Source organism: Triticum dicoccoides, chromosome 3B, assembly GCF_002162155.2.
Source record: "Triticum dicoccoides isolate Atlit2015 ecotype Zavitan chromosome 3B, WEW_v2.0, whole genome shotgun sequence".
Lineage (NCBI taxonomy): Eukaryota > Viridiplantae > Streptophyta > Magnoliopsida > Poales > Poaceae > Triticum > Triticum dicoccoides.
Genome location: NC_041385.1, coordinates 676729670 through 676743620, shown reverse-complemented (window position 1 = coordinate 676743620; position 13951 = coordinate 676729670). Strand labels below are relative to the sequence as shown.

At 45.7% G+C, this 13951-nt stretch overlaps 1 protein-coding gene and 1 long non-coding RNA gene across 5 annotated transcripts; one reads left to right on the top strand and one right to left on the bottom strand.

The window, feature by feature from the left end:
• Positions 1–206: 206 nt before the first annotated feature.
• Positions 207–3195, top strand: LOC119277793. 4 transcript variants are annotated; one of them, XR_005137316.1, is made up of 5 exons: positions 207–725; positions 833–907; positions 2331–2407; positions 2505–2562; positions 3059–3195. It is a non-coding gene; the product is annotated as an uncharacterized LOC119277793 (long non-coding RNA). The 4 variants fall into 4 exon arrangements; XR_005137315.1 differs by having other exon boundaries at positions 829–907; XR_005137314.1 differs by having other exon boundaries at positions 210–678; positions 829–907.
• On the bottom strand, positions 3103–6483 carry LOC119277792 (PHD finger protein At1g33420-like). Its single transcript, XM_037559119.1, has 5 exons — positions 5858–6483; positions 5351–5480; positions 4888–5103; positions 4158–4775; positions 3103–4074 (listed from the first exon to the last, which is right to left on the bottom strand). Exons 1-5 carry the CDS (start codon positions 6195–6197, stop codon positions 3219–3221), a joined length of 2160 nt encoding a protein of 719 aa, XP_037415016.1. The 5' UTR covers positions 6198–6483; the 3' UTR covers positions 3103–3218.
• Positions 6484–13951: the final 7468 nt, after the last annotated feature.

Sequence of the window (13951 nt, the reverse complement as noted above, 5' to 3'; positions counted from 1 at the left end):
CGTGTGGCATTGGCGCAGATACGATGCGGCCTTCCGACCCCATCATCATGCACATTAATTACGTATCCGCAGAGAAACCACGCTGTATCAGCTTTTCCTCACAGCGCCTCGTGATATTAGTGCTCTCGCATTTTCTTTTTCTTTTTTTACCCAAATATCTGCTGTCGAAGGGTGAGGCGAGATCTCCACGGTTTCCTCTCCACCGTCCCGTCCTCCCCCGTACCCGTTTCCTCCCGCAGTCTTCTTCTTCCTCTCCCGAGTCCTGACCTACCCTACCCCCGCCCCGCCCTGCCCCTGCCCTTCCCAAGCAAGCTCCAATCCCGGCCGATGCGCCTCCAGCCTCCCCGCCCCGCTCCACGACCCCCGCGCCGCGCCCTCGAGCTAGCTCCCCGCAGCTTGCCAGCGCCCTCCGCCTCTCGCCACGCGCGTCGCGGCCATCGGCCTCATCGCGCGGGTCGCTTGCTGCCTCGACCCCACCCCGCTCGCAGCCTCGGCCGGGCGACCATCGGTGAGCTTCATGTAATCCGGCGATTGGATGAGCTCAGCCGGCCTCAACGAATTTCGGCTGCGCTGGTGCACGCGCGCTGCGCGCCGTCTTGATCCGCCCCTGCTTCGAGCTCGGAGTTCGTATTTCGGCCGGGCGGATTTTAGGGTTCCATGCTCGCGTTCCGAATTGGGGTATGTGCTGATTATCCCCTCGATGTTTTAGCCGGCTTCGGAATCTGGTAGTTAATTAACAATTAGTGATTGTGATTCTGGTTCCGCGTGGCTCGGATCATTTTAGGGCTTAATAATAGTCTTTTGCGTTTTCGTGTCTTATGTGTTAAGGCAGGTGCTGGAAAGGCGATGCGCACCCTCGTGTTCTTGCTACCCGTTAGGTGCATTGGTGGCCGGCTGCTCTTTTCAGGTATTCTATTCAGGTTCTGGTGCACGATTGGCTTGCTTCCAGTGTTTCGAATATCTGGTTCGCCACTTGGTTGATTCTGTTTCATTCAAGGGTGTAAATATTCAATACTAGCATTTTATCAAGTAGGAGAAATTAAGAAGATAAGAGTTGTGTCTTTGAAGGCTTGAAAATGTGTTAGCGTTTGATAGTTTATAGGTTCTTAGTTGGTGATCATCCTTTCTGTGTGCTTGCAGTTTTGAACTCTGTGGAGGGAATTGTTAGCTTCAGTTTCTTGGGAAGTGGTACGATGGACACCAGATGTGTCATTTGTGGCACTTATGAAATGTTAGGTCTGGTCTTACTTCTCAGTTGCTGCTGGTCATAAGAGTATAGCTGTGGCTAAACGCCGAACAGAGTTCATTTTCAGTGTCATCATGCCGGTTGAGAACCCTTTGAATGTTTGATGAACATAGATGCTAGCTGTGATCAGCTTAGTTTTTTGATCTTTGATAGGATGCGCGTAGATAAGTGCTATAATATCAATCAACACGATAACTCTGATTAATCAGTTTTTTCTAGCTCATACCAGAGAATCCAAGATCTTTACTCTGTTCAGGATCTCAGAAGCTGCATGCAGTAAATAAGAGCCTGCTTGCTTTGGAGCCACATTTTGGCTTGCCAATTTTTGGCAAAGCTCAGACTGGCCAACATTTGGCAACTTTGCTAGTGTTTGATTCGAAGAATTGCCAGAAATTGGAGCCCAAGCATTCAACTGCCAATTTTTTAGGGTTGCCAAAATTTGGCTCAAACCAAGTAGGCTCTAAATATTTATATATGAAGTCTCATGTCTACAACATCCTTCTACTTTTCATGATCATATATGGAAAGCATAATTTACTTAGCTATCTGTTATGTATAGTTTGTTCCTTTTGACATTTGCTAAAATTCTGGTGAGCACACACAGTGTAACCATCAATATTTCGAAGAACACATAAAGTGACGATTTTATGGTTGGATATTATGTAGTTCTTTCTGCCTTCAGATCTAAGCAATTGATTACACTTATAAATAGATAATTATATTCAGTAGAAGCTTCTAGTACTCTTTTTCTTCAACACTAAAATATTGCATTTGTTATGACGATTTATGAACATACAAGTGTAATCTCCAGAATAGCCATGTTTGTTAAAGGTGATGGCATAATCACCGATATGCCCACTCTACAAACAGCCTTCAAGACATTGCCCAGCACTGCACTATCACCTCACGTTTGTGCTAAGGCTGTTGTTGTGCCTTATGACTCTGATTTATAGAAGTATAAAATGTGTACACCGTCCAACTTGGAGTAGCTTTAACATCCTTGACGATGTTTGATTTGTAACTACTGTCATCTGCTATTAGTCCTCATAAATGCAGTTACTTAATCACACTATTTTCTGTGCAGATTTCATGTTCGTCGCACACCTGTCTTGTTAATCAATGACCCGAGGAAGCTCTTTTTGCAGCGTAAATAAGGTATAGGTATGTGCCCTCTGTTCTATCTCCACACTTACCATTCGCTAATTGCTCAGTACCTCTGCTTTCATGCTTAAAGTTCTAGTGAATTTTTATTTTACAGATTTATCATTTCAAACGTCGTCAAGACAAGCTTTAACTTGTTATCCAACAAACTTGTGGTAAGTAAGTTCTTTCACGTTTAATCTGTTTGGGGTTTGTGCAGTTTTCATTCCAAATAGAACAAAACTAGGACAAACTGAACAGTCTCATCATGGCATCGTTTCTTTGTTTAAGCAGTAAGATGATAAATGATAATGGATAGGTACTGCTATGACTTTTTGGTATTTTGTAATGGAAGTTCACAGCTTATCATGAAACAATATATCATTTTGTGTTACTATATATCATTTTTATGTTTCAGATGTGCCTAGCTTATGAACATAATATCATATATTTTCACACAGTTAAACACATAACCAGTAGTTACATTTATTTGTCTTCAAGACATCAATCTTGATAGTTTCACTTAGATTTGTAGTTTTGCTCGATTATGCTTCACTGAATTTAATCTGTCTTGTGAAGTAGAAATATATCCGATATGTTTAAAATGTGTAATTACTGAACCGTCATGGTTTATTCGTGTCATCTCACTATTTTTTTCTCGTTCTAATGCAGAACACCAGATGATTTAACAGAAACAGAGGATTACTTCGAGGGAATAGAAGAAATACTGGTCAAAAGACAAAGATTCCATTAACCACAGGTCCAGAGAGGCCTCAGGCGCTGCTCTCCACTCTCAGCTCTCAGTATTTACATTTCACTACATTATGTACAGTCACCCAACAGTTGCTAGGCGCCCAATTTTGCCCGCACCACCAACAGACGATCCTATCTCATCCTTGCACCTCCCGGCAGAAGCCATCTCCATTCTGCCGCCACCACTGCCACCCCCACCACCACGACCCCCCTTTCCTTTGCGTGGACTGGCACACTTCCTGCAGATGAATTTTTCAGGGACTTCTTCAAAATCACTGATTCCTGAGCATCTTGTGTGCTGCCACACTCCACACGCATCACACGCCATCATCCTCTCACCGTCATCGTCCTTGGCACCACAGGTGCAGTCCACCGTCCAGTTCTCCAAGCCCCTCTCCATCCTGAACTGCACAATTCTCCTGTGATCCCCAGTGCACCGTCCTCTCACCCTAACAAGCTGGCTTGGGCCAAGCACGTGCTTCACAGGGGTTGTGTCACTTAAGTTTGGGAATTCAGGGAGCTGTTCAGCCTGGAAGCTATGGAACATGAGGTACGTTTCTTGAAAGACCCTTGCGGCCAGCATTTTCAGTTCACCCAGGGTAGCGGTTGCTGGTAAAAGTACAAGTTCCACCGGAGGTGCAGTGTAGTCCTTTGGGTGATCAAGCAGTTCAATGGAGCACCTCACAGCAAGCAGGATTGGGTTCGGGGGAGATTCTGGAGCACTCTCATCGTAGTGTTTGATGAACTGCTTGCAGTCAAGTATCCTTGCAGCTGCATTGTGTGCTGATGCACCCACCACCTCTGGTTGCGAAGACAGCATTCTTTCTGGGTTCAGCAGAGCATCATAGAGGAAGCGAAGATCATGTGCAAGATGCACTACAGAGGGTCCAAACACAGTTGCATCAACTGGGGACTGATTGGAATATGTTTCCAGCCTGTTTTGGCATGAAATAAGGGTCAAAGACAAGGCCTGATGAAGTTCTGCAAATTGGAGCAACATACTGGAGACAAAGTTTACCTGTATTCAATTGCGCTTGTCTCAGTATTGCAGCGGACAGCAATGAAATGGCCATCGTCCATCAGTTTCCCCCGCAGACCTCGAAGAGAGTAATCAAGCAGTTCCTGTGAATCAACAGCCTTCGATGCAGCTCCCCTCAGTGCACGCCAGGACACCCAGCGCCCAGCTTGGACAGCCCGGAGGACCTTGAGCATTGCAGCTTCAGCTCGGTTGATGTCTTCATTTGTCCACATGCAGAGCACGTTCGATTCAACTTCTCTATGCTCATCCATGGCTGGTTTTGACATCTCAGCGTCCTTACGAGCTTGGTGAAGCAGGTGCATTATGAACCGGAAGAGGTCCCTCACAGTCACAAGCTGTCGATCAGAAAGGGACCAATACAGAGCAATTGTGTTCTGCAAAGGGGTTCTGATGGGGCTGCGATGTGAGGAGTATAACGCCAGGTGTATACCGGAGAGCACATTAACTGCCTCCTGGTAGGTATCCGAGGTATGAGCAAAACTACCAGCGCCAAACTTGTATCCCCATTCACCATACCAGGGATGCCCAGTTGTGATGGCATGCAGAAGCCTGTAGTCCATTCCCTGCTTCTTGGATATGTCCATGACAGTGACCTTCCTGGAAGGGGCCAAATGGAATTCTCAGTGCTATTGCTGGATGGATGGTGTTTGAATAATGGTCATGTCATGTCACCCTAAGTGCACCATCAACAGCAGTAAAAGCCGTTTACCTGACATGCAGCACCTTGCACAGGCGATCCCAGAAGCTCATTATGTCACGGCCAGTAAGGTGCCTCGACCCGCCCTCACGGCCATTTACCCTGAGAAGATGCCCATAGCCGTTCGCATGCACAACGGCGTGCAGCAAGTGAGAGGAATCATCAAGATGCAGGTAGCCGCACTCTTCCAGCTCTTCGCCTTCCATGTCAAAGTTGCACAGGAGGCACCTGGAGAAGAAATTGCATCCAAGGTAAGGATACATCTTTGCACAGAGAAGAATCTTTGAACAGACTGTAAAATAAAATCGCACATACAGCACATGGGCTGAACCAATTCAAGAACTTCGCACGACTGGAAAACCATTTGGGCATGCAGTTCAATCGTTCGGTGATATGTAATTTTTTCTTCAGATATACATGCAGAATTGTATGTTCGTTTTGTCCAAGAACTGATATGCATGTTTGTTCTTCCAACCTTGATTCTGCAGCTGCCATGGGAGTCCCGCAGCGCAGGCAGCAGGTGCGACGACGGCCAGCCATCTGGATGCTGTCGTTCTCGATGATGAAATGGTAGCGCTTGCCGCACACCGGGTGCCCACTCCATCCTGCAACAGCGCACAGATGCATTAGAAAATGAGATTCCATCACCGCTACTGTATGATTGTGACAATCAGGAGAACGAAAATAATCATGCACATTGTTCGCTCAAAAGCAACACCCCAACAATAAAATTTGATAACAGTTGGCCTAAAAAAATACAGGAAAACATGCGATGCCATACAGGCGGCATTTACCTGTCACTCGAAAAAAATCAAACACGCAAAATAATTAAAAAATTAAATCAATATAAATAATAAAAAGACAAACAGGACATTATTCAACAAAAAGTTTTCCAACAGAAAAAAACACAATTTTATACGAGGAAAACAATGTTCTGAGACAAAAAAAATAAAAGAAAAGGGGGAAAAGGAAAGCAACTCACCTACGACTCTGCACTGATCGCAATACACAGATCGCGATCTGAGCACATCCTCCTCGACGACGTTGAGCTCCACACCGCAGCCACCGGCGTCCTCCTCCGCCCCTTCCTCGCCGACCCGCAGCGACACCCTCCACGTCAGCAGGTGCGGCGGGGCGGCCGCGGCCGCCGGCGAGAAGATGGAGGGCAGCGGCAGCAGCCGCGCGTGCCTCGCGAGGAAGCCCCTCACCGCCTCCCGGAACGTCCCGACCGCCCCGCCGTCCGTGGCCGCCGGGAACCCCGCGAAGTCGCTGGCCTCCGCGCGCGTCCTCGCCTTCTTCAGCGGCCGGCCGTTCACCACCATCTCCGCTCCACCCTCCGTCGGATCTCCTCAGATCTGGCCGCTCCGCCCCCGTCTCGCTCCTTCCTTCCTCGTCGTCGTCGAACCGGATCGGAACCGTGGTTAGGGTTTGCGGCGGCGGCCGCTCCGAGATAAAGAGGGGGGAGGTGATGGGGTCGATTCCTTCGAGGTGAAGCACGACCCCGTAAGCCCGGTCCTTGTACACCGGCGCGGTGCAATGAATGGCCTGGCCCACGCGCAAGGGGGAGGCCTATGGTGGGACGGGTGTATGTGCCTGCCTGCGGGATCTGATGGGACGGGCGCGTCAGGTCGTGGCAGAGCGCTAACCAGGGTTGGGTGGGTGGGTGGGTGGTTGGGTTGGGTCTGGTTGGGTCCGGGGGCTTTCCGAAAAGATAGCGGCAGAAATGGGAGGGAATAAAGACTCGGGGCACGATGGTCATTTCCTGCCCCCCGTTTCCGGAGAGGACGATTACGAGAGGAGGACCTGGCCCCACGTACGTGGAATGACCTGAATGCCCCTCTTGGTCTTGGGGTTCGCACTTTTTTGGATCTGTTGGTTGTTGGCGCTTCTGCGTGCTGGCCTACCACGTGGCGATGGCGTCAGCCAAGGACGTCGAAGAGAGGGGCCTCCAAGAGATCAAAATAGTGGCAAGGATTTGGTTGCAGCAAACCATGGACTTCATTCTATATTTGAACAAAAGAAGTGACCATTTTCTTGAGAGAATAATCGTGTTTAGAATAAATATTGTAATCAGGGGGTAAAGTGAACATTTTCTTGAGAGAATGATCATGTGGTGACTAGTTTCTAGAGAATATAGTAACCAATAAATACTCAATAATCTACTGTAATGCTAACTGGCGAACGTTCGCGCGGAAGAAACTCTCGGCGAACACCCTCGCAACCATTTGATCGTTCGAGATCAAATGATGACATTTTCTTAAAAGGAACAATGTCTTCTCTATGAAAAATTAATCTGAAGAAAATGGCAACCCCCCCCCCCCCTAAAACTCGATTGCACACGATGATTAAGACTATCTCCAAATGTGAATGTGGGTTGAAGAGGAAAAAGTGGATTACTTGACATAGTGAGGGTCCTCTTGAATTGAAGAAATTTCATAAGAATATTGGAGGATTTAAATCCATGTACATTTTTTGGAAGGAAATACTTTGTACCGTGGGATTTTGGTCAGCATTTTTTTGTTAGAATACCAATCTCTTTTGGAATCCATTCTTACGCCCTTTTTTTTGTTTGAACATAAATAACTTTGTTCCTCAGATGATAACCATGTCATTTACAATATGTGGAAAAAAGTCACGAGCATTGAAGTCCCAAAATTTAGATAAATTAAGTCTAAAACAGTGCTTTGCTAAACAATCAACAAGATTAATCCATTCTTACGGCGTTTATTCCATAGATATCTCAACATGACCTTAAACCTCTTTTTATTTTATTTACTTTGAAAAATCCAATGCACTTGCATTCTATCTTTCTACTCTCTCTAACCAATCATCTATATTTGTGTGTTTCTCATGTGCGGCATCCAAAGACGACTCTCTACAAATGCCTATGTCTTGAAAGTAAAAAAAGTCCATTTTACTCCGCCGAAGAGAATGGGTTGTTCGCATAACCCCCTGAATTATTATTTTTGGTTCACTTAACCCCCTGATCTTTCCCAAACCGTTAAAAGTCATCTCTAGCAGGTTTATTAGGCTCGGTCGCTGGCATGGAACGGTCAAGGCGGTATTTGACCAACGAGGCCCTTTCGTCGGTGCATTCCCTCTCTCCTCATGTATGTTGAGAGCACGTCGACGCTCAGCTTATGCCGCTGGTGCTATAGTCCTTCGCCTGCGCGGCCAACACCTCCCCCTTGCCTTAAAGCCTTGTCCTAGAGCTTTCCCTCGCTCCACTCTACGTTCCTGCCAAAGGACTTTTTTTGAGTGACCGTGAATCGCCAGCACCTATGTCTTCTTCCCCGTCTCCAGTATCGAATGCCGCTGCCTCGATCTCTTCCTCCGGCGAACCCTTCTTCTCATCTGCTTATGAGCTGACAGACTCGTCCATTTGGAGTTGCACGTCCCCGAGGACCTCTCCCCACATGGCCAACTTTCGGTCCCCGCTGCGGTTATGGGCGGCGCACGACGTGAGTAGGCTACAAAGATGAGGAAGGGAACGGAGAGGCTCCGGAGGAGCAAGGGCTCACCCAGGGGGTGTTGGTCCACCAAGGGAGACCGAGGGTGCCCTACAATGACGCTATGGACGTCGAGGCCGCAGTCAGAGCGCAACCTTGTGAGGAAGGGGCTTAGGGTCGTGGAGCTTACCGGGAAGCTATCTAGAAGGTGCGAGAGGTGGTCCCGTGTCAAGGAAGGGGTCATGGAGGCCGGTGGCGCGCTAGTGATGGCAAATTTTGGCGCGACGACTGGCAGTAGTGGCGAGGAAGATGACAATGCGAGGCTAGATTGGGGTTGGCTTGGCACAATGAATTGGGCGGAGCTGAGAGTTCAAGAGGGCAACGAGGTAGATATTCCGCACATCTTGTCGTGGCTTTATGCTTCCTCCGGACGCGTGCACGACAATAGTGGCCCTCGACCAAGGCTCATGCACTCTCGGATGGTTGTGGATGTGGGACAGGGAGGAGAGGAGGGCCCCACTAGTCAACAAACCGCTTTGAGCCGTCCACATCAACAAAACCACCCGTGCAAACCCACCAATGACGATTTCTGAACGGTTTGGGATAGACCGGAGGGTTAAGTGAACCAAATAAAAGTTTAGGGGGTTATGCGAACAACCCATTTTCTTGAGGGGGTAAAATGGACTTTTTTCATTTTGAAACCATGTAGGAATACGTAGCACTGGCATCTCGATCATGTGTATTTTTGATTTCCGTGTTTTCGATTTCCTACAACCCAAAGAGGCTATAATATTTTTTACGTGGTGTAAACTCTATTGCATCAAGAAAATAGGAGAATTGAAAAATCATTTCTTCTGCTAATGACTACCCCTCGTGCGCATCGAATTTTCTTTATGCGTGAAATAATAGATTATACGGAACTGAACCAATATCTTTGCAATGTTTTTTTAGAATGATGTGTAATTTAAAGTCAACGTTAATTGCAAGTATAATATTTTGAATGAGAGGTCCAAGAAAATTCAAAGTAACTCCTATAATAGAAAGTACTCCGCCACTCATATACTTGCACAAACTTGACTACATATATTCCATAAATACTCTTGAGTCACCAATCCAAAAGGATGGTAAGCCATGAGGAATGAAAGTACTTAGGTCAGGGATGATCTCCTATAGGTACATGTGGTAAAAAATAGAACATCTTCACCATAGGTCGAGGATGATCTCCTATAGGTACATGTGGTAAAACTAGAACATCTTCACCATAATGTCAATAGAGGGACTCCAAACTCACAACAAATCACACCAACAAAAGCGACAGTAAACGCTAACATGTACTCATCAAACCCGTATGAACGAATCCGCAAGGATATAAACCAAAATCCACATCGAACTGCCACTCATACACCTGCATGAACTTGATTCGTAGGTTTCAAAAATGCTCTTGAGTCGCCCATCCAAAGGATGGGAACTATGAGTAATCTTTTCTGAATGGAATCAAAAGTTGTGATTTTCTTGGTCTGGTGAATAAATGGATACAACTTGGCTCCAAATCTAGTAAAATAAAAGGCAACAAGATCCTCTTAGTCGGCCTATTTGTATTCTTGGTCGGGTATGATCCCCTAGAGGTACATGTATTCAAGCCACAAGATCTTGGCCATAACCCCAAAAGTTTGACTCTCTAAAGTCACAATGGATCACAAAAATGCGACAAAAACACTAACTTAAACTCGTCAGACTTATATGAACGAATCCGCACTTATGTAAACCTAATGTATGCAAGGTTAGACACACCAAACCCGTAGAGACAAAAAAAATATGGCTATGTGGCACTGCATGATAAAGGACAACCACAACAGCAGAAGACCCAGAGTACCTTTATTCTCGACGGTATCGGACCCTCTACCAAGGTGTTAGCAATGAAGATTATATAAATCATGCTAATAAAACTTCTAAATACGCACAAAAATCCCACGTCTCTCTTACATCATGACCGGGGGGACGAGGGGAATCAACAAACTCCACAGTGGCTGACCTCCTCGACCCCTAATTTCTCTGCTACACATATATTTACATAATTAGTCACTGGACTTGATAGTTATACTATTCACAAAAGAAAAGAAACTATTATGCTAAAGTGAGACCTTAAACTTTGTCAATCAATGGGAGGAAACAATCCATGTTAAATACCCTCCGTCCCAAAATATAAAAACGTTTTTTACACTATACTAGTGTCAAAAACGTTTTTATATTCTGAGACAGAGGGAGTAGAATTTATGGCTAGTCGGCCATTTAGATGGCCACTAATTTGAACTTTTACTTATGTGCATGGGAATGAGGTAGATAAAATTTCTTCTCATTAGCTAGTTTTCGCTAAATGACTTGAGCGTTTTCTCATATCTTTTTGTTACCGTGTTTTAATCTTATTAAATAAACGTCCTCCTTTTCATGAAATTCTTGGGGTGAACAATGACTCGACGGCGGGTGGAGGTCGGAAAGAGGAAAGGCATAACTAATGCTACATACTTTATATGGGACCAATGGCAAAAAATACATAATGTGATACGGTTGAGGTAGTGACAAAGCTTCAATAGGGCCATACGTAGGCCAACGCCTTTCAGCCCATGATTTTCTTCTTCTGAAAATCCCTTAGTAAATGGCCCATTTATCTAGTGAATCGGCTCAAAACACATTTCTGTTGCCGCCCCACCCCACCCAAAGATAATGCCCTTCTAGGAGAAAATAAGTGTGTGCATGGCTATGGGCGCGAGAGTTTGTTGGACTATTTTTTTAATATCAATAATATTTGTCCTTGAGGTTATTGTTGTGAAGATGTAATTACATGGCGTTTGGTTGCTCTAGGCCTAATGTTATGGTCACCCCGGCCTTCTCACTACTGGCGATCTTACCACACAGTACCTTTCAATCGTAGCTACTAAATAAATGGAAGTTCGTCCTAGTTACTAACAAATGGCAGTACAAGACTAACAGACTACCAAGTGATAGTACCAAATTAACAATCATATGGCTCAACGGGATAAAGTTCATCAATGCCGGCCAGGGGGGAAGTTCACCATCCGCTTATTCTTATTATTCTTCAGATCTTTGTGGTACCTCAATTAGCCCAAATTTCATTAGGCTACTCCAAATATTTTTTATCTTCGAAGCTTCATTGGCACGTGCCTTCATGCCATGGTCGGACTCAAAATTATCAGTTGTCACATCTTCCTCCTCCGGCACACACTCATCAAGGCCCTAGTATAAGATCCAATGAAGAACGCAACATGCCAGAACAAGCCTAACTTGGGCGGGGAAAGCATGGAATACCTTTTGATCAAGGATCTTAAATATATTCTTCAAAGCATCAAATGCCCTCTCAACCGTAACTCTAAGGCTAGAGTGTTTGAGATTAAACAATTCCTATCCAGGCTTAGGATAATTCCCTGAAGATAACTCATTGAGATGGTACCTGCTTTTCTGAAGGGTGGAAGAATCCCAAGCTGACATGCACATCCAGCGTCTCCTAGGTAGAACTTACCATCAGGGATATTTTTGTTAGCATCATGGGTTGGTCCTTTCCAACCAGCTAACACATATGTGAACTCGAGAGAAAAAATAACAATAGCAAGCACATTCTGGCTTGTGTAGTGTTTTTTATCCCTCTATGTTGCAGCATGTGACCTCGACACTCTAGCAGTCACATGAGTACCATCTATTGCGCCAATACAATCATGTGATGGCGTGAAAGAACTGTTATGGATCACAATAATGCGATCATGTCATGGCAAGAACTAATAGGTAGTAGTGTGCACCTTGAAATATGGAAACCATCTATAGCTCATCGTATCTTCGTAGGAGTCTGACCAGTAGGTTCCTTGATCATCTCTCCTGAGATCTCCAGTCACATACAAGACTTGCTTGAAATACCAAGAAATTGTCTCACTAGATCTCTTCAATGTGTTATGAATAAGTGTGAACCTCTAATTATGACCAACAACATGAAGGAGCATTACTACTTGCTCTTCCACAAAGGTGTGGATGCTATCTTCTAGCAACCCCCTCTCCCTAAACATGTCCACAAGCTTGGAAAAAGGGGTTCTTCTCATTCAAAGCATGTTAACAACCTCTACATTCTTATGGTTTGTAGATGTAGTTGAGATTACCCATCCTATCCTTATCTCAGTCTAACATTGGACCATATCCGATCCATGGGCTTGAAATTGTGATGAACTACTGTCACGCCCAATATGCGACCCTATCCAAAAGGAACTCGAAGGTCCCACCAAGGATAGACCCGCATATTGAAACGCTTTTTGCAAGGTGGATATCATTACATCAACATTACATAATGGATGGGGATACATACAAGAGGCATACAATGCCACACGAATACAACATCACAATACATAAGAGCATCATCCGACTACAGATGAAACACAAACGACATCCACCCTGCTAGCCCAGGCTGCCGACCTGGAACCTATCCCCTGATCGAAGAAGAAGCAAAAGAAGAACTCCAAGACAAGCAAACATCGCTCTCGCGTCATGATCATCGCATAACCTGCACCTGCAACTGTTGGTGTAGTAATCTGTGAGCCACGAGGACTCAGCAATCCCATTACCATGGGTATCAAGACTAGCAAAGCTTAATGGGAAAGGAAGGGGTAAAGTGGTGAGGTTGCAGCAGCGACTAAGCATATATGGTGGCTAACATACGCAAATAAGAGCGAGAAGAGAGCAAGCAGAAAGGTTGTGAAACTATCAATGATCAAGAAGTGATCCTGAACTCCTACTTACGTCAAACATAACCCAAAACCGTGTTCACTTCCCGGACTCCGCCGAAAAGAGAGCATCACGGCTACACACGCGGTTGATGTGTTTTAATTCGAATCAGGTCTCAAGTTATCTACAACCGGACATTAATAAATTCCCATCTGCCCATAACCACGGGCACGACTTTCGAAAGTTTATACCCTGCAGGGGTGTCCCAACTTAGCCCATGATAAGCTCTCGCGATCAACGAAGGATATACCTTCTCCCAGGAAGACCCGATCAAACTCGGAATCCCGGTTTATAAGACATTTCGACAATGGTAAAACAAGACCAGCAAAGCCGCCCGATGCACCGACAAATCCCGATAGGAGCTACACATATCTCGTTCTCAGGGCAACACCGGATTAGACTAGCTACGAGTAAAACCAACCCTCAAGTTGCCCCAAGGTGGCCCCGCAGGCAGCTCAGTTCGGACCAACACTTAGAGAAGCACTGGCCCGGGAGGGGCTAAAATAAAGATGACCCTTGGGTTGGCCGACCCAAGGGAAGGGTATAGGTGGTGGTGAGGCAAATGGTAAAACCAAGGTTGGGCCTTGCTGGAGGAGTTTCATTCAAAGCGAACTGTCAAGGGGGTCCCATAAATCACCCAACCGCGTAAGGAACGCAAAATCTGGGAACATAACACCGGTATGACGGAAACTAGGGCGGCAAGAGTGGAACAAAACACCAGGCATAAGGCCGAGTCTTCCACCCTTTACCAAGTATATAGATGCATTAATAATAATAAGAGATATTGTGATATCCCAACATCATCCTGTCCACCATGGAGCAATCTTCAACTTCACCTGCAACTAGCA